General features: G+C 41.9%; 1 protein-coding gene across 1 annotated transcript in view; it reads left to right on the plus strand.

The window, feature by feature from the left end:
- LOC119382676 (phosphoribosylformylglycinamidine synthase-like) overlaps positions 1-24,313 on the plus strand; it is a 32,912-nt gene that overhangs the window by 4,720 nt on the left and 3,879 nt on the right. The window contains exons 7-21 of the mRNA XM_049412810.1: positions 352-492; positions 903-1,027; positions 5,146-5,403; positions 7,162-7,395; positions 7,828-8,138; positions 8,920-9,051; positions 9,196-9,300; positions 9,607-9,732; positions 12,048-12,228; positions 14,442-14,531; positions 15,241-15,396; positions 16,385-16,653; positions 17,326-17,527; positions 19,632-19,835; positions 22,110-22,253. Of these exons, the coding sequence (XP_049268767.1) occupies positions 352-492; positions 903-1,027; positions 5,146-5,403; positions 7,162-7,395; positions 7,828-8,138; positions 8,920-9,051; positions 9,196-9,300; positions 9,607-9,732; positions 12,048-12,228; positions 14,442-14,531; positions 15,241-15,396; positions 16,385-16,653; positions 17,326-17,527; positions 19,632-19,835; positions 22,110-22,253 (2,678 nt within the window). The remainder of the gene's footprint in view (positions 1-351; positions 493-902; positions 1,028-5,145; positions 5,404-7,161; positions 7,396-7,827; positions 8,139-8,919; positions 9,052-9,195; positions 9,301-9,606; positions 9,733-12,047; positions 12,229-14,441; positions 14,532-15,240; positions 15,397-16,384; positions 16,654-17,325; positions 17,528-19,631; positions 19,836-22,109; positions 22,254-24,313) is intronic.

Below are 24,313 nucleotides of genomic sequence, written 5' to 3' on the forward strand. Positions count from 1 at the left end.
GAACAATTGCCAGCACTTGTTTGCTGCCCAGAATTACTTGATCGCAACCACTTTTGTAATGGCTGTCATTATGCTGACAATCTTTCTTTTATACATTTGGGCTGCATTCAGAAAGGGTGAAGATGGCGTTTTAATTTAAATAGTCGATGCAAACTGAACTGTCCTATAAAGAGTTCCCATACAGTGGCTTGGCAATGATGAAATAAATTAGTGCAGCACAGACAACAGGTACCTTGTGCTGTCTGAGTATAGTGCTACGTTTTCATTGTGCGAAATGTGCATTACTCCTTCATGAGCGATACTGAGACCAACACGTGTTAGTGAAAGTGCTTTTCCAATTAACACGTGCAGTGAGCACAGCCGGCATTGGTTCTTCAAGGGCCGACTGGTGGTGGATGGGAAGGAGGTGCCACACTCACTGTTCTCCCTCATTACGGCAACTCAGAACACCAGCAACGACAACAATGTCATCAAGTTCTCAGACAACAGCAGGTAATGTATTGGCCAACTTCTCAAACGCAGTACTAGGGTTCCTTCATAGCAGATGTTTTGGCTCCTGAGCAAGCCATCTGCAATAATGAGTGTTAAATGCCACAGGCATCTCAGTGGTTCTGTTGTTCCGACACTGTTCATGAGGTCACAGGTTCAATTCCCAGCTGCAGCGACCAAATCTCAAAGGGAGCGGTATGCGAAAATGCTCATACACTTGGAATTAGGTGCATCCTAATTAAAGAACATCGGGAGGTCAAAATGAAACCTGAAAATTGACTTTTATTTTAAGTAGCATTGACGTGGAAATCTACTTCATATTCAAATCAGTCTTTTAAGAACTGTACTGAGGTTATCAGCATACTGCTTCAGCAATGTCCGAGGAATAACGTGTGGTTCTGTGCTTTGTGCAGTGCCATTCGAGGCTATCAAGTCAGGGCACTGCAGCCTAAAGACACAACAACAGGGAGCGCATTCAAGGTTTGCAATGCACAGCGTCACATCATATTCACTGCAGAAACACACAACTTTCCTACAGGTAAGCATCCTTGTATCATTTTAAGTATTTCAATTTCTGTACATACCAGAAATGTACAAAATAGTTTTATATCAGGTGGTTTGCTAGTGTTGCAGCATTGATGGCATCTTAATTTTAACACGTAGGCTTGTTGGATGATATCTCATTAAAACATATCTAGTTTCTGTCACCTTTTCTTTCACATAATTCAAGTATGGATAGAAACCCCAGAGTTGTGCTGGATTAATGAAGTGGTTTCTTTGATTAATTATAAGTAGCGATGAATATGATGAAGTGGTGATGAATGACGTCTGCTATCAACTCCAAAAGTTAACTGTTCTTTTGTCAGTGGCAACAGTTATTACCATGACCATACATAAGTATATAGTATGTGGTTACCATTTTACAAACTTTGTAGGTGAGGTGAAAAATACATAATCTTCACTGTTTTCTGCTTTAACACATGTCACTCTCAGCAGGCCAAATGTATTTTTATTCTGAGCAAAATTCATTAGTAGCGTGTTTATACACTGTGGAGCAAATCTTCATCTGTGAGTGGTTCGATCATAAAACCAGTCGCTCATTAATTACTTACAAACTAAAGTTTTAACTAGAGCTGTGCGAATAGCAAAATTTTGGGTGCGAAGCGAATTCGAATAATAAAGATTGAGTGCGAATCGAATCGAATATTTTCGAATAATTTTCGAATATTTCTCAAACATTTTTCGAATAGTTCGAAGTGAAATTACAGAAAAAGTTGCAGAGAATCCCTAAGTATGTTCTTGTGAGATAGCAACATAAAAGTGTTTCTTTTCGCTAGGTTGATGAAGCGCTGGTGGGGTCATATTTCATAGTTGTCTTTCTTATCAAGAATGAGGCAGTGTAGAGGCCGAATTGTATTTATGTACATGATTTGGTGCAGCCAAAGTGTTGCCGACAACACTTTACGCGTGATAGGCAGAGATGCCATTTCCTCAGCCTCTCCTCCTCTTTCAACTTCTGTGGAAGCCCAACTGATGTGGCGGACAAGGGTGTGCTCCCTCGAAGTCCGGAGTTCCAAATCTGCCTCGTAGACGTCGATATATAAGAACGTCTGAAATTTTGGATGCTAAAAAGCTTCGGCGTCCGATTTTTTCGACTTCCTGCCCAAATTTCAGGTCCAAAACAGCATTAATTGAGCCCCCAACTCTGCCACATCTTTCATCTCCATATTGGAACCAGTGCTTTCTTGAGTTAATACATTTGCGACCGTAGCGGAGCTTGAAAGGCAGCTTTGCCGCAATACGGGGGTGTGATGAGGTGAAGCATGTTGAAAATCTAGGGACCACTTCTAAACGGACGTTGACTGTCTCTTGGCTTTCGACCGTAACGGCCCTTGAAAGGCAGCTTTGCCGCAATACGGGGGTGTGAGGAGGTGAAGCATATTGAAAATCTAGGGACCACTTCCAATCAGACGTTCTCTCTTGCCTAAGTTCGACCGTAACGGAGCTTGAAAGGCAGCTTTGCCGCAATACGGGGGTATGATGAGGTGAAGCATATTAAAAATCTAGGGACCACTTTCAACCGGGCTTTGTCTCTTGGCTAAGTTCGACCATAACGGAGCTTGAAAGACAGCTTTGCCTCAACACGGGAGTGTAATGAGGTGAAGCATATTGAAACTCTGAAGGGGCCACTTTCAACCGGACATTGACTGCATTTGTTTTTGGGAAGTTCGAATAGTTCGAATAGTAAAATTTCAGTGCGAATCGAATCGAATAGCAAACACTATTCGAAAAATATTCGAAATTTCGAATATTCGCACACCCCTAGTTTTAACCCCTAAGCAATGTGTGATCTAGGTGCCATCTATGAAGTGCCGGTGGGGGGTATCTGCTAAAACCTCTGATATGTCATGAACGAGGAAAAAGCACTGGTGTTTAATTAGTTCCTTAAAATAGTTTCTACCACCTTTCTTTTGTTTTATGTAGTATATAAGCTTGTGAATCAATCTTACTATAAAATCTTAAAGGTATTTGGGGAATGTGAAACACAGTTGTGCAAAAAAGAATGTAGAGATGAAAAATTTGTGAACATGGGGTGTTGCTGGAGTTGACAAGCACACTTGGCTTCTTCAAGGCTGCAACTGAAGAAAAGTCTGCTTGTTGCAATGTCGGCTCCAGCGACACCCGTGTTCACGAATTTTTCATCTCTTCAAGCTTTCATCTTCCCCCGAACTTCTGCCTTTTAAAAAAAAAAAAAAAAGTGTACCCATTCTCAAGACAGATCAGAATTTGGACAAAGAACATAGGAGTGCCAAAATTTAGTTTTAGTCGAGCCAGCAATGCTTGAATCCTGTAAGTTCAAAACATATTTTGTCATGCTAGGCAACTGTACTTTCTTCCAGGTGTTGCACCGTTCAGTGGAGCCACTACAGGAACTGGTGGACGAATTCGTGATGTTCATGCTGCTGGCCGTGGAGCACATGAGATTGCAGCCACAGCTGGATATTGCTTTGGAAATCTCCACATTCCTGGTCAGTGTATAGCAATGTGAAGTTTCAGTTGCTGACACTAGATAAGGACACTTTCAGTTTTGCTGTAGGGTACTGGGATTTCTGAAACAATATACGGAACAGCTAGGAATTAAGCTGGCAGTGATATACACTCAAACCTCATTATAACAAAGTCACATATGCCACGAAAATAACTTCGTGATATCTGAAAATTCGTTATAAACGTTTATTCATAACACTGTATTTCTGACAAGACTATTCCTCATTTACTTCGTTATAACCGATAATTCGTTATATCCGTGTTCGTTATATCGAGGTTTGAGTGTCGTTAAATAAATATACATATATATATATTTTTTTTTTCTTTTTGCAGCAAGTTAAGTTTTCTCGTACTACACCTGTGTAAGAATGTGTAGTATGTAATGTAAGGCTATGATTTATCGAATAGATAGGTTCATCATTTTATTGAAGAACCTCTTTCTGATTTACTCTGGTACTGCTCATATCCTTTTCTGCAAGCATGAATAATAGTGTATCTACTTTTAGTTAAATTGATATCACTTAATCTTAGATGCTTTCTTGTATGATCATGTCTGAAGTGTCCATGCCTTTTAAACTTTTCTAATATGCATGATCATCAAGTCATTCGAGTCAGTTCTGCTTATCTCGCTCTCAATTAATAAAAATCAACTTTACTGTTCAAAAGCACTCTTGCTATCATTTTTTTCTCTCTACTTAACCCTGACATGCTGAGTATTACTTCCTCAGTGTATTATAGTTTGTATAAGTTAACTGTGTTGAGCTTGGATTAAAGTTGGATTTATTTTCATCATCGTATAGAAAGTAAAATAATTGGAAAACGTCGTTTGGGATTACACATGAGAGGTCAGGGGAAGCTGTTTTGTCTCGCCCTTTGGAAAAATGTAGAAGCAAACAGTATTTTGGCTAGTTTATTTTAGTTCTCAATTTAGGACACACTGCAATTTTTTTATTGCGATAGCAATTATATGGACAGTCTCAGCTGGGTTTTGCCGTCGCCGTTGCCACTGTCATGCACTGTATATGTATAAGTATGTATATAGTATATATAAAAGTCCCAAAGAAAAATAATTCAGAAAAATGCTTCCGAAGCGCGGAATCGAACCAGCGACCTCTCTCTCCGTAGCGCGTGGCGCTAACCACTACGCCACAAAGCGCAGATCCTTCAGGTAGCTAACAGCGAGCGTTATATACACACCCATTACTGCTGGCAGGACTCGGAGACGGCAGGCGCTTATAAGCATTTCTTCATTACCAGCGAGATGGCACAAGGAGCGCGCGATAGGCTCATTTAAAAGTCGTCGGCCAGCTCGCTCGCTTCTTCTAATATTTGCGCAGGGAGAACCTTGCCCTTCCGCTGTCTGCTCGCGTGCTAGCTGCTGCCGGGGGGCAGATGTCTGCGTTGTCTGTAGCGTAGCAGCGCGTCCATCACGGGCCGCTTTTCTTGCTATCGCATTCATTGCTTCACCCTTGCGGCGAAACTGTGACCTTTTTTTGTTGTTTACAGCTGTTACCTTTCACTAACATGTTTGTAACAATGTTTCTACAGCCTCTGGCTCACACTACATTAATTTCTCATTGTCCTTTCACTTGGCCTCCGTTTGTCCAGGTTATGACCTACCCTGGGAAGAACCTCAGGAGTACCCCAACAACTTTGCCCCACCCTTGGAAGTTGCCGTGGAGGCCAGTAACGGAGCGTCTGACTATGGCAACAAGTTCGGCGAGCCCGTGCTTTCAGGCTTCTCTCGTTCCTTCGGAATGGTGCTGCCTGGCGGGGAACGGCGGGAATGGATCAAGCCCATCATGTTTTCCGGTGGAATTGGCAGCATTGACAGCGACCAGATCACTAAAGACAAGCCTGAAAAGGGCAAGTTTGCAAATTTGAGCTAACTCTGCGGTGTTACAAAATGTAGGTACCTACTACTTCCTGCCAATTGAATTCAGCAGGTGCACCGGACTTTGAAGTCAAGTTACTGCAGCAAAATAAATTGCTGATATAGCACAAAGGCCACTGATTGGTGTTACATTAGCCAATAGAACGAAAAGTGGCCTTCACTGATGGCTTTCTGGAGCTCCAGCAACATCGTAGCAGTCTTGCTAACATGCATGAAGGACATCTACAGAGTGCGGTAATGTAATTAAAAAACAAGCTTCTTAGCTCCGCAGTTTCTTCCTATTGAAAAAAATGACCAGGACTTACAAGGAAAGAAGGCATTCTAAAGTTATTTTCTGCAAGATTTCTTTAAAGAAAAATGCTTCAAAGCCTGCGTAGGCAATGTTCTGACAGCAGGGAGTAATCTAATCCTTCTAGTGATGGAAAACGCGGCAACAAATTGTTGGAAACTCTTAGTAATCTGAGATACAGCTTTAGCCTTCAAGGTTGGGATAATGCTTCTGACTGTACGTTTTTGTACCTGTGCAACAAATCTAAGCAAACTGGCTTCTCTCTTATGCGCAGCCAGCGAACACCTAAGACAGCGAAAGGGGAAATGAACAGTACACAAATTAAGTGTCCAGTGATAGCACAAAAAGGCAAAATTTAGGGATGGGAGAATAGTGAACTTGAGGTTCGAAGCGAATCCGAAGCGAATAGTGATTTGGTCAAATAATTTCGAATCGAATAGTTCGAATAGTATTTACCGCATGTTATTAAAAAAAATGAGCATTTTTGTCATGACCCTTGCACAATATATTTAAGGATTGGAACTAGGTATGAGTGAATGTCACTTTTTGGGTTTGAAATGAAGTGTCCTTGAATAGTATCAAGATTTGAATAGCAGTAAGGTTATAAGTGGTGCAATACGTTACACTTTAACAATTACTATACTTAGCGCATATAAGTCTATATAACACACTTTTAAACTTTAAAAAATATGTACATTTAACCTTGAAGTGTGGCTTCGCAGCAGTGCAGATTTTCTCTGGATGGGTTGTTTCACGGCACAGCAACTAGATGTTGCAGTGAAACCACCTTTACAGGGGGCTATGTGCGGTGAAATGTATACATATGTTCGTTCATTTCGAATACTTCGAAATTTCGAATAATCTAAATTCGTATCGAAGCGAATTCGAATACTGTAATATTCGTTCGAATGTTCGAAACGCCCGAATATTCGCCCATCCCTAGTAAAATTGAGTTATGTTTATACTATACCTAAAGAAGAGAAAGCAAATTAAGTTTGAAGAAACATGAGAGCTGAACCCATAACCTCTGTGGAGTGTTTGTGCTATTCTGTCAATTGAGCTGCTGCATCATCTTCCCCTTTATCCGTATTCTCAGGTGCATAAGCACTATCACACGGAATGAACCATGAGTGGTAAATAATGATGTTGAACACTCCTTGCTCTTAATTGCTTGAAATTTTAGTTTGTGATTGTGGAATAACCAAGTACAAGATGCTCTAGCACCAAAAGTAAACTTACGGGAACGAATCGCACCAGTGTCGCATGCACTGGCAGATGTGGCACCTTTTTAGTTTCCAATGCACTTGCACTTCACTGAGGAGCGATAACACTGGATTGTGTAACTTAGCCTTGAGAATGTTGGCTTCGATGTTCATTGAATTCACGTGGCAGTCATGGTGCAGTGCCTGATAGGTCCAGCCTATGTTCTGTGTCCTTGCAGGCATGCTTGTGGTCAAGATCGGTGGTCCTGTGTACCGCATTGGAGTTGGTGGTGGTGCTGCGTCCTCTGTGACAGTTCAGGGAGACCAAGAGGCAGAACTAGACTTTGGCGCAGTGCAGCGTGGAGATGCTGAGATGGAACAGAAGTTGCACCGCCTGGTGCGAGCTTGCGTAGAGCGTGGAGCAGCCAAGAACCCTATACGGAGCATTCACGACCAGGGTGCAGGAGGAAATGGTAGGTCTGAGCTTTTTTTATTCTTTTCTTTAATGTAGAAGGCAAAGATGAGTGGCTGGTTGACGTCAATAGCATAATGACACAAGTATAACTAGATGAGGGCGGAATGCAAGAACGCGTGTGCTTAGATAGGCACACGTTTGAGAACCCCAGATGGTCAAAATTAATCTGCAGCTCTTCACTACAGTACTTCTCATAATGCAATTTCAACGCGATAAATCTTACAATTTTAACCTGAATAAATGCTGCATATACCCAACGTGCAGCAATATGCATATCATTGGCAGATCTTACTTATTCCTCAGGAAGAGATGCTGACTTTCCCATGCTCTGCTCACAAAATGCTTCTTGTTTTCCTTTCTGCACACAACTCTCATGTTGAAGCATTAGAGGTGTGGTAGATAGCTAAACACATGCTTTTACGCATGACAGGCAATGTGCTGAAGGAGATAGTGGAGCCCGCTGGAGCTGTCATCTGGACCAAGAACTTTCAGCTCGGCGACCCTACAATCACTACTATGGAACTGTGGGGCGCAGAGTACCAGGAGAGCGATGCTATTTTGGTGCGACCAGAGGACAAGGATGTACTTCTGCGCATCTCAGCGCGAGAGCGTTGCCCCGTTTGCATTGTTGGCGAAGTGACGGGAGATGGTCGCGTCGTCCTCAAGGAAGACAGCACCCCTGGTAAAAGGGACCCTGTTGACCTCGACTTGGAGTCTGTGCTTGGAGACATGCCACGCAAGGTGCGCAGCATTATACGGAATAATAATTTTATGTTAACTATACGTAACGTACCCATTATGATTGCATTATCTGTTAAGCAGATATTAGTGACAGCCTGAGCGTTATGTGACTCTCATCCATGGTCATCTTTTCTTGGATGGCCTTGATAAGTGTGCTTCAACCTCTTTGATCAGGATATCCTAGACGACCTAAATGTGACCTCCAGTTAAAAATGCAGCATAGGTACTTGCAACAAACAAACCATATTCAAGACATTGTGTTTGCACACAAGACTAGTATCTGTATGTGCATGTGCATAAATATGTAATGTTCCCAATGCTATTCTAAACAAACAGATGCATAGGTTTCCAATTTTCTGGGAGAGGAAGTTGCGTTGCAACCTGAACAAAATGTGCACTGTGAGAGGTACACAAAATAAGCTTATCATTGCTGTGATAAAAATTGGCAAAGTTGTCTGCTGGTCTGTGATGAAGTTTTCTCTCTCTCTCTCTCTCTCTCTCTCTCTCAAGGTTCATTCCAGCAGTATACTACATATATACAACAAAATGCAGCTGGTAACTGGAGCTACTAATGTTTGGGAGGGAAGTGGGGTAGGAGAGAGAACGGCAAGCACACCCCTCCCTCTCTGTAAATGCCACCTCTTAAGATAGACACAGGCGGTCCTTTTTTTAGAATTATGTGAACCATATTATGAGGTCAAACGTGGGCGGCACAAAACATTTGTAAAATTTGTGTTCACTTGCTCATACTTCCACCTTACCATTTGTTTTACTGTCACAGGTCTTCAAACTGAACACGGAAACACCAATTTTGAAGCCTCTGAGCTTGCCACCTAGCCTTCAGGTCACTGAAGCACTTCAGCGAGTACTACGTCTGCCATCTGTGGCCAGCAAGCGTTTTCTCACAAACAAGGCAAGTCGGCTATTTGTTGTTTTGCCATTTTATATATAGACTTGTGTGAAGTGTGTGTTCATATAAGCGTTGACTCTAATAACAATGTTCGTTTTCTTTAATGTGCATTCACTGATGACCTGTTTGTTTCTGTGATCTTCTCAGGTTGACCGTTGCGTGACGGGACTTGTAGCTCAGCAACAGTGCGTTGGACCTCTGCACACGCCACTTGCCGATGTAGCTGTGGTGTCTCTCTCGTACTTTGACAAGGTGAATATTTGTTTCTGTTCCTTTCAATTGCAGATGATGCGTTAAGCACATTGTCTACCAATGCCTAGATGACCTTCCAGTTTTTCAGAGGTACGGGGCTAACATCTGTGTCTCCATTTCTTGCTGCTAATGCAGCCAACTAGTACCCTTATTTCACTCTGGTAGCCTGGTTTACTCCCTGCCTTTCTCCTTTCTTTTCCTTCCTCTTTCTCTTCCCCTCTTTTAAACCAGCCATGCGTCTTAATAGAAAATGCTTGCTTTCTGTTGTGTTAGTCATGCTGTGTTTGCGATTTCTCTGTGCTACAGGTTGGATCTGCAACTGCCATTGGAGAGCAGCCAGTAAAGGGCCTTCTGAGTGCTGCTGCAGGAGCCAGGATGTCTGTTGCTGAGTCCGTGACAAACCTCATGTTTGCTCAAGTGACATCACTTCAGGTAAGGCAGGAGTACGCGCACCGCTCAAGAACCGCTCACCCATATACTCCACCAACAAAGTGCCGTGTTTGATTTACTTCCGTTTTTTTTTCTTTTGCAGTTTAGTATGCATGTTAGTTGTGTTAGAGTATAGAGCATCCCTCCATATGGGTCATGGGTCACATGTGCCATGTCAGATTGCTGTTACAAATGAGAAAAATAATGGTAACCTAGATTTGATCTTATGTTTACTAAAAAACCATGTGAATCCAAGAAAAGCATGGAGGAAATTAACTTGAACATCTTGGAAACAGCGTAAATTGCAGCACAGACAAGAGGAGATTGAAGGACACACCACAACACTGTCCATCAATCTCCTCTTGTCCGTGTCGTAATTTGCACTGTTTTCAAGATGCTCAAGAACTATTGCCAACTAACCCAGCTGTCAATTCTTCTACAGAGGAAATTAACATTTTCTTGATAGAACTGTGTAATTATTTAAACATTAGTTAAAGAAAGACTGAACATAAAAGTGTTAAAAAAGACAAAGCTTAATCAGGTGGTGGGAGTCACACCCACAATCTCCACAGGACACTCATCTAGTATTGCTCTCTCAACTGACATATGACAGTGGCTGTCTGTATTTATGCAAGGCATTTATAAAATTATGACCCAGCCCCAAAAGTGTCAGCCAGCACTATGAATGTCCAACGTGGCAGAAAGCAAGAACAGTGAAGTGCTGATAAACTTCTTTAATTTAGACACAATCGAAAGGTTACTATATGCAACCTATGCGGTAAAAATGAGCAAAATGGATTAAAGATCACACTGAAGTTCTATGAAAAAAAATCGGTTTGAGCACTTGCTGTGTGAACCTATTCGTTCCACTTTGTATTCTGATCCACTCCACCTACTTGGCAGACTTTCTTGCAGCACAATGTTTAAGAACCCCAGACAGTGAAAGTTTTGTTTGCGACTTTTTTACTGTAATTTGTAGCTTTGCGTCTGGTAATCCCAAAATTGAATCGTAAATGCTCTAACGCATTATATAATTAATGCTAGTGTCGTTAGTTGAGAACAGTTTTGCGTCAGTTCAAAACGCGCACCCAAATACCAAAGAAAGTAGCACCCCACAGCGGGGGAGCGCCGAAGATCACGTGCACTCAAACTTTGGTGTCAGTGGACGCGTTAAGTTAGCGCGCTCTGAACTCCAAAGGAACACGCTCGAATGCGCTCAAGTGCAACGGCTTCAGAGCTTAGCTTAACGGTGGTTTCCGCCTACTGCTTTCGGAGGCACGAAAGCGTCACATGGCGAATGTTATGTTGCTTCCACGGTAGGAACAAGTGGAGAAGGAGAACGCATTTCGTTGGAGGAGAGAGGCGCAGAAACACGTCATTTCTTCAGAAGCCGTAACAGGCGCGAGCTCTCGCGCACGCCCTCGTGCACCGTCTCAGGGTTGGAGTGCGTAGAGTGCGCTCCGTAATCCCGCACCGGAAGTCTCTTTTCAACTGTTAAGTTTACAAGAGCGCACTCCGCCAGCTAGAGCACGCTCGAGCTCCTTAACTTAACGTGCCCATTGAAAGCACATTTTCCAAAGCACTCCACCAGCTAGAGCACGCTCGAGCTCCTTAACTTAACGCGCCCATTGAAAGCACATTTTTCAAATCGGGGCCCCACGTACTGTAAAGAATGAAACGATGCAGGTGCTTCGCTATGTTAAGCGCGTGCCCCCCCCCCCCTCATGAAAAAGAAAAAAAGCATTCCTGGCCAAAGCAGCCAGAACTACATTGAAAGCAGCCCGACAACATAGTGAAAGGGGTGACAAACAATAGTCCTCACCGGGGTATTGTGTGCGTCCTGCAAATCTTCTCTGACGTCGACAATACTCGCATTACTCGTGAAACGTCACAAGGGGCCTCGGTCTATGTCATACTAGTATTGATGTCGCAAAGTGCTGCCAACTCGGATGAGCACTCACGCTTACTCTAAAACCAAATTAAGATATCTTAAAGCTAACGTCTGGTACTAATAATCAGTCACAAGTGCCCCCGTATACAGGACAATCAAACAACACCAACATCTTGAGGTTTTAATTTTGGTATCAGTGGTCCTTTAAGTTGCTCATAATGGATAAGTAGAAAAACCTCAAATGTGTGTCAAGTGGTAGATCTAACTGAAACCAAGCAGCATCAACAAAAAGCCAGCTGTGAGCATTGAAAACTGCTCAGGTGGCCGTTGGGGACATGGCAGATTAGAACCTGCAGTATGGAGAGCTGCCGAACTGGCAAGTTTGTGCACCCGCTGCATTACAAAGCTGCATGACTTTTTTTCGCAGGACGTCAAGTGCAGCGGCAACTGGATGTGGGCAGCTAAGCTCCCTGGGGAAGGTGCTGCCCTGCACGAAGCATGTCAGGCCATGTGCAGTTCTATGGCTGCCCTGGGAATTGCTGTGGATGGTGGCAAGGACTCACTCAGCATGGCCGCGCGCGTGGGCAAGGACACTGTCAAGGCTCCCGGTAAGCTACAACATTTGATGGACTGGGACATTTGGTCACACATCTATTACAGGAGCAAAATAGTATATAGGTGGAAGAAAAAATATGGTGCATGGCACAAACAGTATGTTGTCTCTCTTTTATGTGTTGTATCTAGAGCAGTGTGCATGGCACAATATTTGGTGCAAAGTAAATTTGAATGTGAATTAAGTAGAATATTTATCAAATATTTTTTGAGCACTGTGAAGTTAAATTACAGATTAAATGTTCTGCGAGACATGAACAGAAGAAAAGCGCAACTGGTATTTTACTAGCACACTAGATATTTTACTAGATAGTTGCTCCCAGAAAAAAAAAAACAGTCCAACCTAGCTGTTCAAATGAATGTTTCCATGGCTACAATTTGAATCACTGAACATTGTGATGGAACGAAATGAGCTTGTCAACATGTCCAGGAAGTAGGCATGCTTTCTGCTTGTTAACAACTGCATCAGACACTGATTTACTTCCTAGCACATCGAACTTTTATTTTTATTTTCCAAAACCACGAATACTTCAGTAATAAAACTTCACTGTGAATATAGCCAAATAGTGATAACTAGAGCTGTGCAAATAGCAAAATTTTGGGTGCGAAGCGAATTCGAATATTGAAGTGTGAGTGCGAATCGAATATTTTTCGAATATTTCTTGAATATTTCTAGAATATTTTTCAAATACTTCGAAGTGAAACTGCAGAAAAAAAGTTAGGGAGGATTCCTAAGCATATTCTTATAATATAGCAACATGAAAGTGTTTCTTTTCGCTTGGTTGATGGTGTTTCATAGTTGTCTTATCAAGAATGAGGCAATGTAGAGGCCGAATTGTATTTATGTACATGATTTGGTGCAACCAAAGTGTTGCCAACAACACTTTACACGTGATAGGCAAAGATGCCATTTCCTCAGCCTCTCCTCCTCTTTCAACTTCTGTGGAAGCCCAACTGATGTGGTGGACAAGGGTGTGCTCCCTTCAAGTCCGGAGTTCCAGATTTGCCTTGTAGACGTCAATATAGAAGAGCATCTGAAATTTTGGATGCTAAAAAGCTTCGGCTTCTGATTTTTCGGACTTCCTACCCAAATTTCAGGTCCAAAACAGCATTAATTGAGCCCCCACCTCCGCCCCGTCTTTCATCTCCATGTTGGAACCAGCGTTTTCTTGAGTTAATACATTTGCAACCGTAGCGGAGCTTGAAAGACAGCTTTGCTGCATTACTAGGGTGTGATGAGGTGAAGCATATTGAAAATCTAGGGACCACTTTCAATCGGACGTTGACTGTGTCTTGGCTAAGTTCGACCGTAATGGAGCGTGAAAGGCAGCTTTACCGCAATACGAGAGTGTAATGAGGTGAGGCATATTGAAAATCTGAAGGGGTCACTTTCAATCGGACGTTGACTGTATTTGTTTTTGGGAAGTTCGAATAGTTCGAATAGTAAAATTCTAGTGCGAATCGAATCGATTAGCAAACACTATTCGAAAAATATTCGAAATTTCGAATATTCGCACACCCCTAGTGATAACTATTAAAAAATTATTCGAAAGTTCAAATACTTGCACATCCCCAGTTATATGTGAATGTCGCCTGCCTTGTACTGCCTTGTAGCTTGTGCGTTTTTGTGCTAGCAAAACATGGACGCATGCCATGTTCCGAGAAAGGATGACTTATTGCATAATCGACGTGTGACACAAATTGCTCTTCATAACATGCATACATATGCTGTGTATACTTGGACAGACTTGTTTGCTGAATTCTGTTCTTTTTTTCTTGTACATATTTAGTCCATGTGTGTACAAGGAATGGTCACATGTACTGTCGGCCTGCGGGATCTGCAGCGCGTGGCGGAGCGACTGAAAACTGCATTGCTGCAACACCCACCTGCAACACCCGCCTGACTGAAAACTGCAACACCCGCCGCGTCACCTACCGTGACACGGCGGGTGTTGAGGCTATCGGCTGCGGCCTCCACGATTAGATTTGGCAACGGCACATTGTCTAAACGCACCGTAGCTAATCGCCGAGGCCGATAGCCTCAACACCCGCTGCGTCCCGGTAGGTGACGCAGCAATGCAGTTTTCCATTGCTCAGCCACGGGCTACAGATCCCGCAAACTTTTGCGGCCGACAGTACATGTGGTTACCATCACCAACACCACGTACAACTTTTCCTTCACTGCTGCCACAATGTCTCTTTCTTGCAGGAGCCATTGTCGTGTCCACCTATGCACCGTGCCCCGATATCACAACTACAGTCACCCCTGACTTGAAGCTTCCATCCGTAGCAAAGGAAGGTAACTGACATATCATTAACTAACTTAATATCCATATATCTTCTGTGGATCAGTGCTTGCACGATTGTGTTCAATAAATTTGGGTAGGCTCAATTAAGTAAATTTGTTTGTCGATGCACGTAGAGATTTAATAACAGAGACGTAGAGATTTAATAACAAACGGACATTGTTGTTGCTTCAGATTTAGACAGGTACTGCTGTATATTTTTGCTTTTGCATATCCCAGAAAAATGAAGAAAGAATACAGTAGAACCTCATTCATATGGTCTTAGGAGAAAGAAAAAAACGGGGAAAAGTGTGCTATCTGGAAAAATGTACAATACAAATTCACTAAAGCCTTGTGCAGTTTGGATTGATAAAGATAACGCAAACGTTGGCACCAGAAAATTGTATGAAACGAAAAGGTATCAACAAGGTTCGACTGTAGCTCACTGAGTACAACTAGTTTATATAGGAACACAGTTACTTACTTCTTATCTGGTTTGAGATGGTTTAAATTGTGTTTTTGAGTGCAAAATAATTCTCCTGTGTTGGTCATTCTTAATGGAATGCCATCTTCTCCTGAGAGCACCCAGCATATTATACACCGTGCACTTACGTTGCTTGCTTTTTATTTTCTTGAACCAAATATAAACAGTGTGAGCGATCACCAATCTGAAATTTCTTGTTGCAATATAATAGGTGTTAAACTTTTGTTTTCTCTCTTTAGGACTACTGCTTTACGTCAGCCTGAATGCGGGAAAGAAGCGCCTGGGAGGTACAGCCCTTGCTCAGTGCTTCAAGCAGCTTGGAGATGACGTGCCCGACTTGGAAGAGCCTGTCAAGCTTCGCAAGGCCTTCGCTGCCACACAAGAACTGCTGAAGAGTATGTTGAGCAGCCTACTCAAGTCGGTAGGGTAGATAACAGATCAAACATTGCAATACTATGATATTCTGGTTGTGACGAGAAGGAAGAAGTAGAGATGGGCAAGCTTTGTAATGCGTGAAGCTGATAATCATTGGCCTGGTGGAGTAGCAAAATGGGCATTGAAAAGCGCACTTGAGTGTTAAAAAGGAATAGAAATGGAGTGGTGAGATTAAGATATTTGCAGGCATAAGGGCTGATTTGCCTGGTTCACAACAACACTAACGAGATACACGGGTTATGTATTCATGCTGTTCTGACCAGTGCATGGAACAAGCTGTTTTGCAAGTATTGTGGAGTCACTCGTGTAAGGTCATACATTACTTGATGGCTAGCCGTATTTAGTGCGCTGCAATAGACTATATGACAATGTTATAATGTTTACTAGTCATAATATTGGAACTTGTCTCAGCACACCCCCAGTCGTACATTGAGAATGTGCAAAATTGGCCCAGATGCAGGAATGCAGTTATAACACTGTTTTCTGACTTGGTCAACATGTTTATAAGTTCATTGTGACTATTGTGGCTTCCACCATATCACATTAGCTGTTTTCATCTTCTCTGTTTAGCGAAAGAAGGAACACATCCATAAACAGAAATGAGAATGTGCCAAGCTTTATTTATTTCATTGGGTACTTGTGTCGCCTTTCAAAAGTAAAGCATAAAAGCAGGAATCACGCATCAAGTTAACTGGTAACAAGTATTTTTAGCCGAAGTGTGAAAAAAAAAAAAGAGGCACCGTATGATGTAACACAAAAATGTTGCACAAGAGAATTCCAATCTTGAATAGTACAAGCAAAGAAGGATAACAATAATGAAAAGCGTCGCTTTTAAAAAGTATTTTACCAACCAGTTTCGCTGGTGAAGGTCTTATCATATAAAAGCTTTTCAGACTGTACACTTTCCATCTGCATTTTCAGTAAGATGAGTGCTGCTGCTTTTTGCAGGTGGTTTGTTGAAGGCTGGGCATGATATCAGTGATGGTGGCCTCATTACTTGCCTTCTGGAAATGGCATTCGCGGGCAACTGTGGCTTGGAAGTGAATGTGCCTACAGGAGGTGCTGGTAATGTCCTCGAGGCTCTCTTTCACGAGGAAGTTGGCTGGCTGCTTGAGACAGATCCAGCGAATGAAAAGCGCATCGTCGAAGCTTACCAGAAGGTTGGGGTGTACTGCGTTCCCATTGGCCATAGCAAAGTCTTCGGTCCTCAAGCGAAGGTAACAAAAGCACAAGCATCATGCTTTTCATTTTAAACTAGACAAGGAATTAAATTGATGCAAAATATTCTGTCCAGATATGTGTCCATCAAAAGCCAAGCAGTGAGGCTATTTCTTTATGGAAAAAAGATGGTTATGTGGATGCATTTGCTACAAAGAAATGTAGCCGTATCATACCAGCTCGGGTGATAACTGCACAGAAATGCTCGTGAGGCAATGCAGACATCTCTGACAAGTGTCTGGCATACCTCACACAATGATAAAAAAAAAATGGAATCTGTGATAACTGTAAACTATATTTGTAACCTTTGTAACCAGCTTATGATTTGTGATATCTTTTTACAACTTTATACGTTACTATATTCGACAATAAGCAGTAGTGTACACTTCTTAGAAATGACTTGCATAACATGCATTTGAAAGTAAATGTGTGTTTACAGCTAGAGAAGTGTCTCACTCTGTGTTACAGTTGGAATTGTTTGAACTTGCAAATCACAGCAGACTTGAAGCAATGAAACTTGTTGTTTCTGCACACATTAAATGTAGTCTTTCCAACACATAACATGAAATACTCGTATAATCTTGGTGGAAATGTTGTTTGTCAGGCTCAATAGAAAAAGCGTGTCCTAAAACAGTGTGTTGAGATTTCAGAAAGTGTCAACTCTGTTGCAGATCTCTGTGAAGGTTGATGGTACGGAGGTGATCAACGGAAAGGTGTGCGAGCTGCGTGACAGCTGGGAGGAGACCAGCTACAAGTTAGAACTTCATCAATGTGACCCCAAATGTGCCACTCAAGAAAGGCAGGGTCTTTTGAAGCGCACGGTGCCTCCTTACAAGTTGACTTTCAGTCTGGACATCCCACGACGCAACCCTGGCAAGTGTCGGAAATTCCTGAAGAAGTTGCAGTTTCCTGCTGCAGTGTGTAATTGTTAACAATGATTCAGAATGTACCCTGAAAATAGGTTACTTAAAGGGGTCCTGCAACACATTTTGAGCATGGTCAGAAAACGCTGCCGTTCGGTAGTCAAGGCTCCTGAGAACATGCGAGTCAAACATTATAGCGCAGCATGCATCCAGGAATTTACACTTAATTTTCAGTGTCGGCTAGAAATCACTCACTCTTCTCTCGACAAAAGATGCCGTAATCCAAAATGACCACATCGTAAACACCAAGTCTACGGCTATCGGCTGATTTGTGCATCGTGAGCTGCATAGTTACCGTGGCCGCCACAGGATGCCGTGACGTGTCTGCGCTGTATACTATAGGGCTAGAATCACGCACACTGTAGAATTACACACATTCAAAGAAAGAAAAGAAAGTGCTCAAGGTCGTGATGCACACTGATGAACAGACGTAGTTTCATGCCCTTTTGTCATCCCCCCCCCCCTAGCCTTCAGCATGCTCGCTGGTACGATAGGAGAGAAAAAGCGCTTAAAGTGTGAGACTAATCCTTCTAAAAAAATTTTGCGGCAGTCTACTTATGAGGCAATGAACTCCTTTAATGAAGTCATTCGATGATCACTTGGAAAAGTGTTGCAGGGCCCCAGTAAGTACTTTCTATTGTATGAAAGTTGATTGAAAAGACATATTATTGCATTTTTTTTGTCGAGAAATGTTCTGAAATTGAAAGCTGTCACAACAATTATGGCTGGCAAGTGTTTCTATTGCGCACCTAATGTTAGCATTTAGGCTTTCACACTGCTCACTCATATAAAGATGTCATTTTTCACAGCTAAGATGTTAGCAGAATTGCAGCTAGGCTAGTTTATTAATGCTTAGCAGTTATGGCCAGCTGGCAACTACACACACACACATACGCATGCGTGCAGACTAAAGCAAGAAGTTATAGTGTCCCCGTTAATTTCATCCATTTCCGGCAACTTTGTAAAGTTTCAGTTGTCACCACGTCATGACTTTGAAACAACAATCAAGTATTTTATATTATAGGAACCCTTAAAGTGACGTGCCTTGGCTAAAAGCAAGCTTGAAATGAAGCTCGTATGATAACTTTTGGTGTGTGAAAAAACTACATTGAACTAGGGATGGGCGAATAGTAAATTTGAGGTTCGAGGCAAATCCGAAGCGACTAGTGATTTGGTCGAATAATTTCGAATCGAATAGTTCAAATAGTATTTACCGCATATTATTAAGAAAAATGAGCATTTTTGTCATGACCCTTGCACAATATTTTTAAGAATTAGAACTAGGTATGAGTGAATGTCACTTTTTTGGTTTGAAATGAAGTGGAAGAAACCTTGAATAGTATAAAAATTTGAATAGCAGTAGGGTGCAAGTTATAAGTGGTACAATACATTACAATTTAAAAATTACTAAACTTAGCGCATATAAGCCCATATAACACGCTTTTAAACTTTAAAAAAAAAATGTACATTTAACCTTGACGTGTGGCTTCGCGGCAGTGCAGATTTCCCCTGGATAGATGGTTTCACGGCACAGCAACCAGACGCTGCAGTGAAACCACCTTTACAGGGAGTTATTTGTGGTTAAATATATACATATATTCGTTCATTTCGAATACTTCGAAATTTCGAATAATCTAAATTCGTATCGAAGTGAATTCGAATACATTAATATTCGGTCGAATATTCGAGATGCCCGAATATTCGCCCATCCCTAAATTGAACTCCTATACATTGAACTGTCCTGTCCACTTCCACTGTCCGCGTCTTCGGTGTGCTTCATACTAATTTTTAAACATGAACGTCTGCCAACTAGCCCAACTCGCCATCTTGTTGAACTGCTACTAGCATGGTTGTTGGGAAGGCTCAAAGAAGAATATATGTACATCTGTTGACATAGATTTTGTCCTTTTTGTACACTTAAATTTGGTGATGAACTTTACCTTTATTTTCTAAACTATTTATGTGTCATTCTTGAATTAGACTTGCATTGTGCTTTGAATCAAATGTATACATCGCTGTGTTCATCTAATTACTCAATTCATCTTGGCTTTCAGACCCAATGATGAGGGTCGCTGTGCTCAGGGAGGAAGGTGTAAACAGCGACAGGGAAATGGCGGCATCGTTCTACATGGCCGGCTTTGAAGCCTGGGATGTCACCATGACTGACCTCTTGGAGGGGGCTGTAACGCTGAATGGTTTCCGTGGCCTAGTCTTCCCTGGTGGCTTTAGTTATGCCGATGTGCTTGGCTCTGCCAGAGGTGAGAATGTTTTTCTTCTCTTATCTCGTTGTGCATCTCCACTAAAGTTTCCAAGATAAGAAAAAAATGAGGGAGCAAACAAGAACGATAGGGCGACCTTGTCATCTTCCTTAATTCTAGTCAATTTTAGAATATTCTTCATTACCAGCTGGGCTCTGCTAGTGGTCTATTCTAGATGGCTTTGTACATAAATACTGCTACGTAACAGAGGACTCTGGATTAATTTTACTTAAATATAAGCACACTAGTGTTTCTACATTTCACCCCCATCAAAATGTGGCTGCCATGGCCAGGAAGTGAACCCATGTCCTTTGTGATCTATGGTAAAAACTGCTTGTTTCTAGGTTTTTATTAACTCCTTCGCTTAGTGTACTAGCCTAAATTACACCATAAAAGAGGCAAGTTTTGCAGCAGGGCGCCGGAAAAAAAAAAGAAGCCAGGTCTGAGCCCCCTTTTGTGAACCTCCAACATCCTAAAGCATGTTATCCAACCTGTGAAAAGCGTTCACTTCATATTTCTTTTATACTGTAGTGGACTACTACAACCGAGCTCAACTTGAAATATAAAATGTCTGGTCTCGCTGCTGGGAAAGGCAGACACAGAGATATCATCGAATAATATTATTTCAGTAGAATGGATATGTGGATATGTTTTCCTGCGTCTTTCTTGCACTCCTAAGTTTTGTAATATTTCTTTTAGTTCCACTCAACATCAAGACTTCTTGCACTGTTTGTGCTGGGCAGTGTAGTATCACATTCTAGTTTTTGCATACCAGGGCCTGATACAACTGTTTATCTTCCCTCACACCCTTGAGTCAAGTGTGTGCTGGCGTGCCAGTGCATTTCTGTGTAGCTTTACCTTGAATGTCTGATAACCCACAGATAACCCAGACAGGTGAATGGCTGTTATTCAGTGCAGCTGCAAAAGAAAAGTGTGCAGTTGATTGATTAGGCGCTAAAGTTGTATCAATGAACTTGGACCTTACAGCCTTGTGCTGATCATGAAAAAGGGTGGGCATGCAAACGTGGACACAAGAGAAAGGAATGAGACAACACAAAGACTATTGACGAGACAGTGAAAATGCAGACTATCAACGAGTTGATAGTCGGCGTTTCGCACCTGCCCCCATTTTTTTTTATTATGAATACTTGCCAACTAGGTCAACTTTTTGTTGTTCCAAGCCCTTGTGCTGCTTCCGTGCATTTATATGACAGATTTCTCGTGGCCTTGTAAAATGCTTTGTTGTTACTTGTGAGGAATTTTAATGCGTTTATTTGGGCGAGATTCGCAATGTTCGCTTATTGGTATGACAGCATAAGCTATCCCTACTTCAGCACTTTATCAAAATGGCAAACTGTATGACTGGGTTATCACTTATTTATATGTAAAGCTTGAATGAACAAAGGGAGCAGATAAAGACAGGACAGGTGCTCATCGTGTCTTCATTTGCCGTCCTTGTTTGTTCATGCTTTTCATATTGAAAGACATCAGTAGCAACACTTGTCCATGTTTGTGCTTGTGGTGCACTACTTTATTCAAAATGCTTATTGAAATGCATATCACCAGGCTATTATTTGTACGAAAAATATATTCAGCACACTGAGTAGCACCTGCAATTGTGTTACTAAGAGCTCCTCAAAACGCCTTGTACACCTCATGGTTACCACCTTTAGAAGGCAGAGGCACCGTACAGTCGGCACTGTCCGCTTCTTGCATTGCTTCATTTATTGGTTTTAAATCATTAAACCATAATTTGAAGCTCCACAGAGTTGCTTTTCAAATAAACTTATGACTGTATGTCTAGTTAGGCAGCTATAAATATTAAATAACCAATTTGCCTAAAAATGAGCTCACAAGTGTTTTTCTCCCTTATCACTTCTGTTTCTGATCCTGCCTCATTGTTAAGAACTACATGTAAACAGTCATTGCACAGGTAACATAGCCATCATTAAGTTCCTCGGCAAATGTAGTCCCATTAGACCAAATACTAATGCAAACAGTGGTTTACAGTACATTTAAATCATCATAAGGGTTGTGTAAGTAGCCAAGCTTGAGATTGCCTAATTCTGAGAAGTAAAAGTCATCACTTGAATAACCATGTGGGAGAGCTTAGATGATCTGGCAAAATACTGCACCTGTTCAAGTATGCCTTGTCACTGGCTTTTGGTAGGCTATGCATGCTAGGAAACATTGAGCTGCTGAAAGAGTTCAGTGCTACGATTTGTGGAAGTGTTTTACTTGTTTATTGCACTGACGCTTAGTTTTTCAATGCAGGTTGGGCTGCGAGTCTTATGTTCCACCAGAAGCTGGCTGCACAGCTGGCTGCTTTCAAGAGCAACCCTCTCACATTCAGTTTGGGAATCTGTAACGGTTGTCAACTCATGGCATTGTTGGGCTGGGTGGCCCCGTACATTTCTTGTAAGACCTTGAGCATTTTGCATATTTTCATCCATTTTCTTATCTTTTATTACAAAATAGCCACTAACAACCTATAAGGAGAAAAGAAGCACAATCATTTATGAATATTTTACACAACAGCATGATTTACTTGTAAATGAGACAAACTATTAGTTCTGTTAAATGAAGTTTTGATTGTGCTTAACTGAATTAGTGTACATAACTAGCTTATCTTTTTTTCCCCTCTAGCAGCCACTATGTGTTTCTGTCGAATAAGCTGGTTTTATTTGAGACCTCCTAAAATTGAGAAACTGTTTCTGCAATTAAGTGAAATAGTTTTTCTTACACTAACTTTAAAACGTGCAACAGGATCACATAAAAGGTCCATTCAATTTGCCTGCACAACTATGAGCCGATTCAAGTGGCACAGGTGAATCAAATGCACCTAAGGCCAGTGATGTACACGCATGTGTGCCTGTGTATGTGTCAGTTCTCAGTACCTCGTCATTGACCTTGTCCTAAGCATAGTTTTAAAATCACTTGTAAAGATGAATTAACCAGCCCAAACAAGGATTCTCATGCTCAGATCAGAGGCTATGCTTGATTGACCACACTAGGTAGTATTTTTTTCAGCCCTACTGCTTCCTTATGATAAAAGTTACTACACCTCGTATCACACTTTTGCTTCTGTTTTTTTTTTTACCTTCTGCTTTATGCCAGCGTCTGGAATCAGTTGAACCCGGAACCCAGCTTCTACACAACAAGTCCGGACGTTTCGAGTGCCGTTTCAGCACAGTGAAGATTGAGTCATCTCCGCTCTCATGCTCAAGGGGATGGAAGGCTCCGTACTAGGGGTCTGGGTTGCGCATGGAGAGGTGAATATTTCACTTTTAGCTGTAACGGAGCAAACGTTCGCAAATTAGTAGTGCAGAAAGAAGCCCACAAAATGGGGGAAGTTTCCTGAAAGCAAAACATTGTTGTTGCCGATTTGTAGCTCGAGGCAGCAAAGGAAATTCGTAGATTTCTCAGAAAGAAAGCTTCTTAGTTAACAAGAAATTTGTCCTGGTTTGGGATGCAAACCTAAGACCTATGCCTTTCCACGGAGACTGGTTCACCATCCAAGCTAACCTGGAGGGCTATTGGAGCACAACACCAGCACAAACTGATCAACAACTGGAAGAGCATGGACACTGAACATGGCAATTCTGTTCCGTCGAAGCCTGCTAGGCTAAGCCAATCATCCATGTGATAGTTTGGAATTCTTTGGAATAGGTGGTCCCTTGTAACCACAGCTGATATTGAGCATAAGGTCAGAAGTTCAATTCCTAACCAGAACAACTGCCTTGCACTCTAATGGGGTCAATATTTAAAAAATACTCTGTACATAAATTCAGGTGCATGCTAAAGAACCCCAAGTAGTCAGAATTAATCTGGATATGTTCACAGTGACATTATTAGTGTTCATGTCTTTGAGACATTAAATCCCCTAATTTAGTAGTTTCAGGTAGTCGTTATACACCTTGCATGAGAATTCATTCTAAAAAGACAGGGCGTGCTAACACGGACACAAGAAAGAAGTCAGGACACCACAAACGCCGACTAACAACTGAATAGATGCACAACGGTGGAAAAGAAATCTGCGCATGCCCATGCAATAGGCGAACCTATCAATCCGGCACGCGTGGGGTCTACGTGAAAGATAACTGTTAAGGCATTTGATTTCATCTTTATGCAAGTTAATCGACGGTTGGCTCACGCATGCGCTACCACTATTCTCGGTATGCCATGCCTCAATCATCAGACGCGTTTCTTCATACCAATGTCTGTACAAAACTGCGCATTCATTGAATTTTGGCGTGCACTTAGAATCTCGACAATGTAACATTAGATTAGAAGGTGAGCCTCCAGTTAGTGATCTTTTATGTTCTAATAATCTCTGGTTAATGCAGCAGCCCGTCGTCTATTGCACGGGCATGCGCAAATAAGTTTTCGTGCCTTCTTTCTTTTCCACCGTTGTGCATCTATTCAGTTGTTAGTCGGCGTTTGTGGTGTCCTGACTTCTTTCTTGTGTCCGTGTTTGC

Source organism: Rhipicephalus sanguineus, chromosome 2, assembly GCF_013339695.2.
Source record: "Rhipicephalus sanguineus isolate Rsan-2018 chromosome 2, BIME_Rsan_1.4, whole genome shotgun sequence".
Lineage (NCBI taxonomy): Eukaryota > Metazoa > Arthropoda > Arachnida > Ixodida > Ixodidae > Rhipicephalus > Rhipicephalus sanguineus.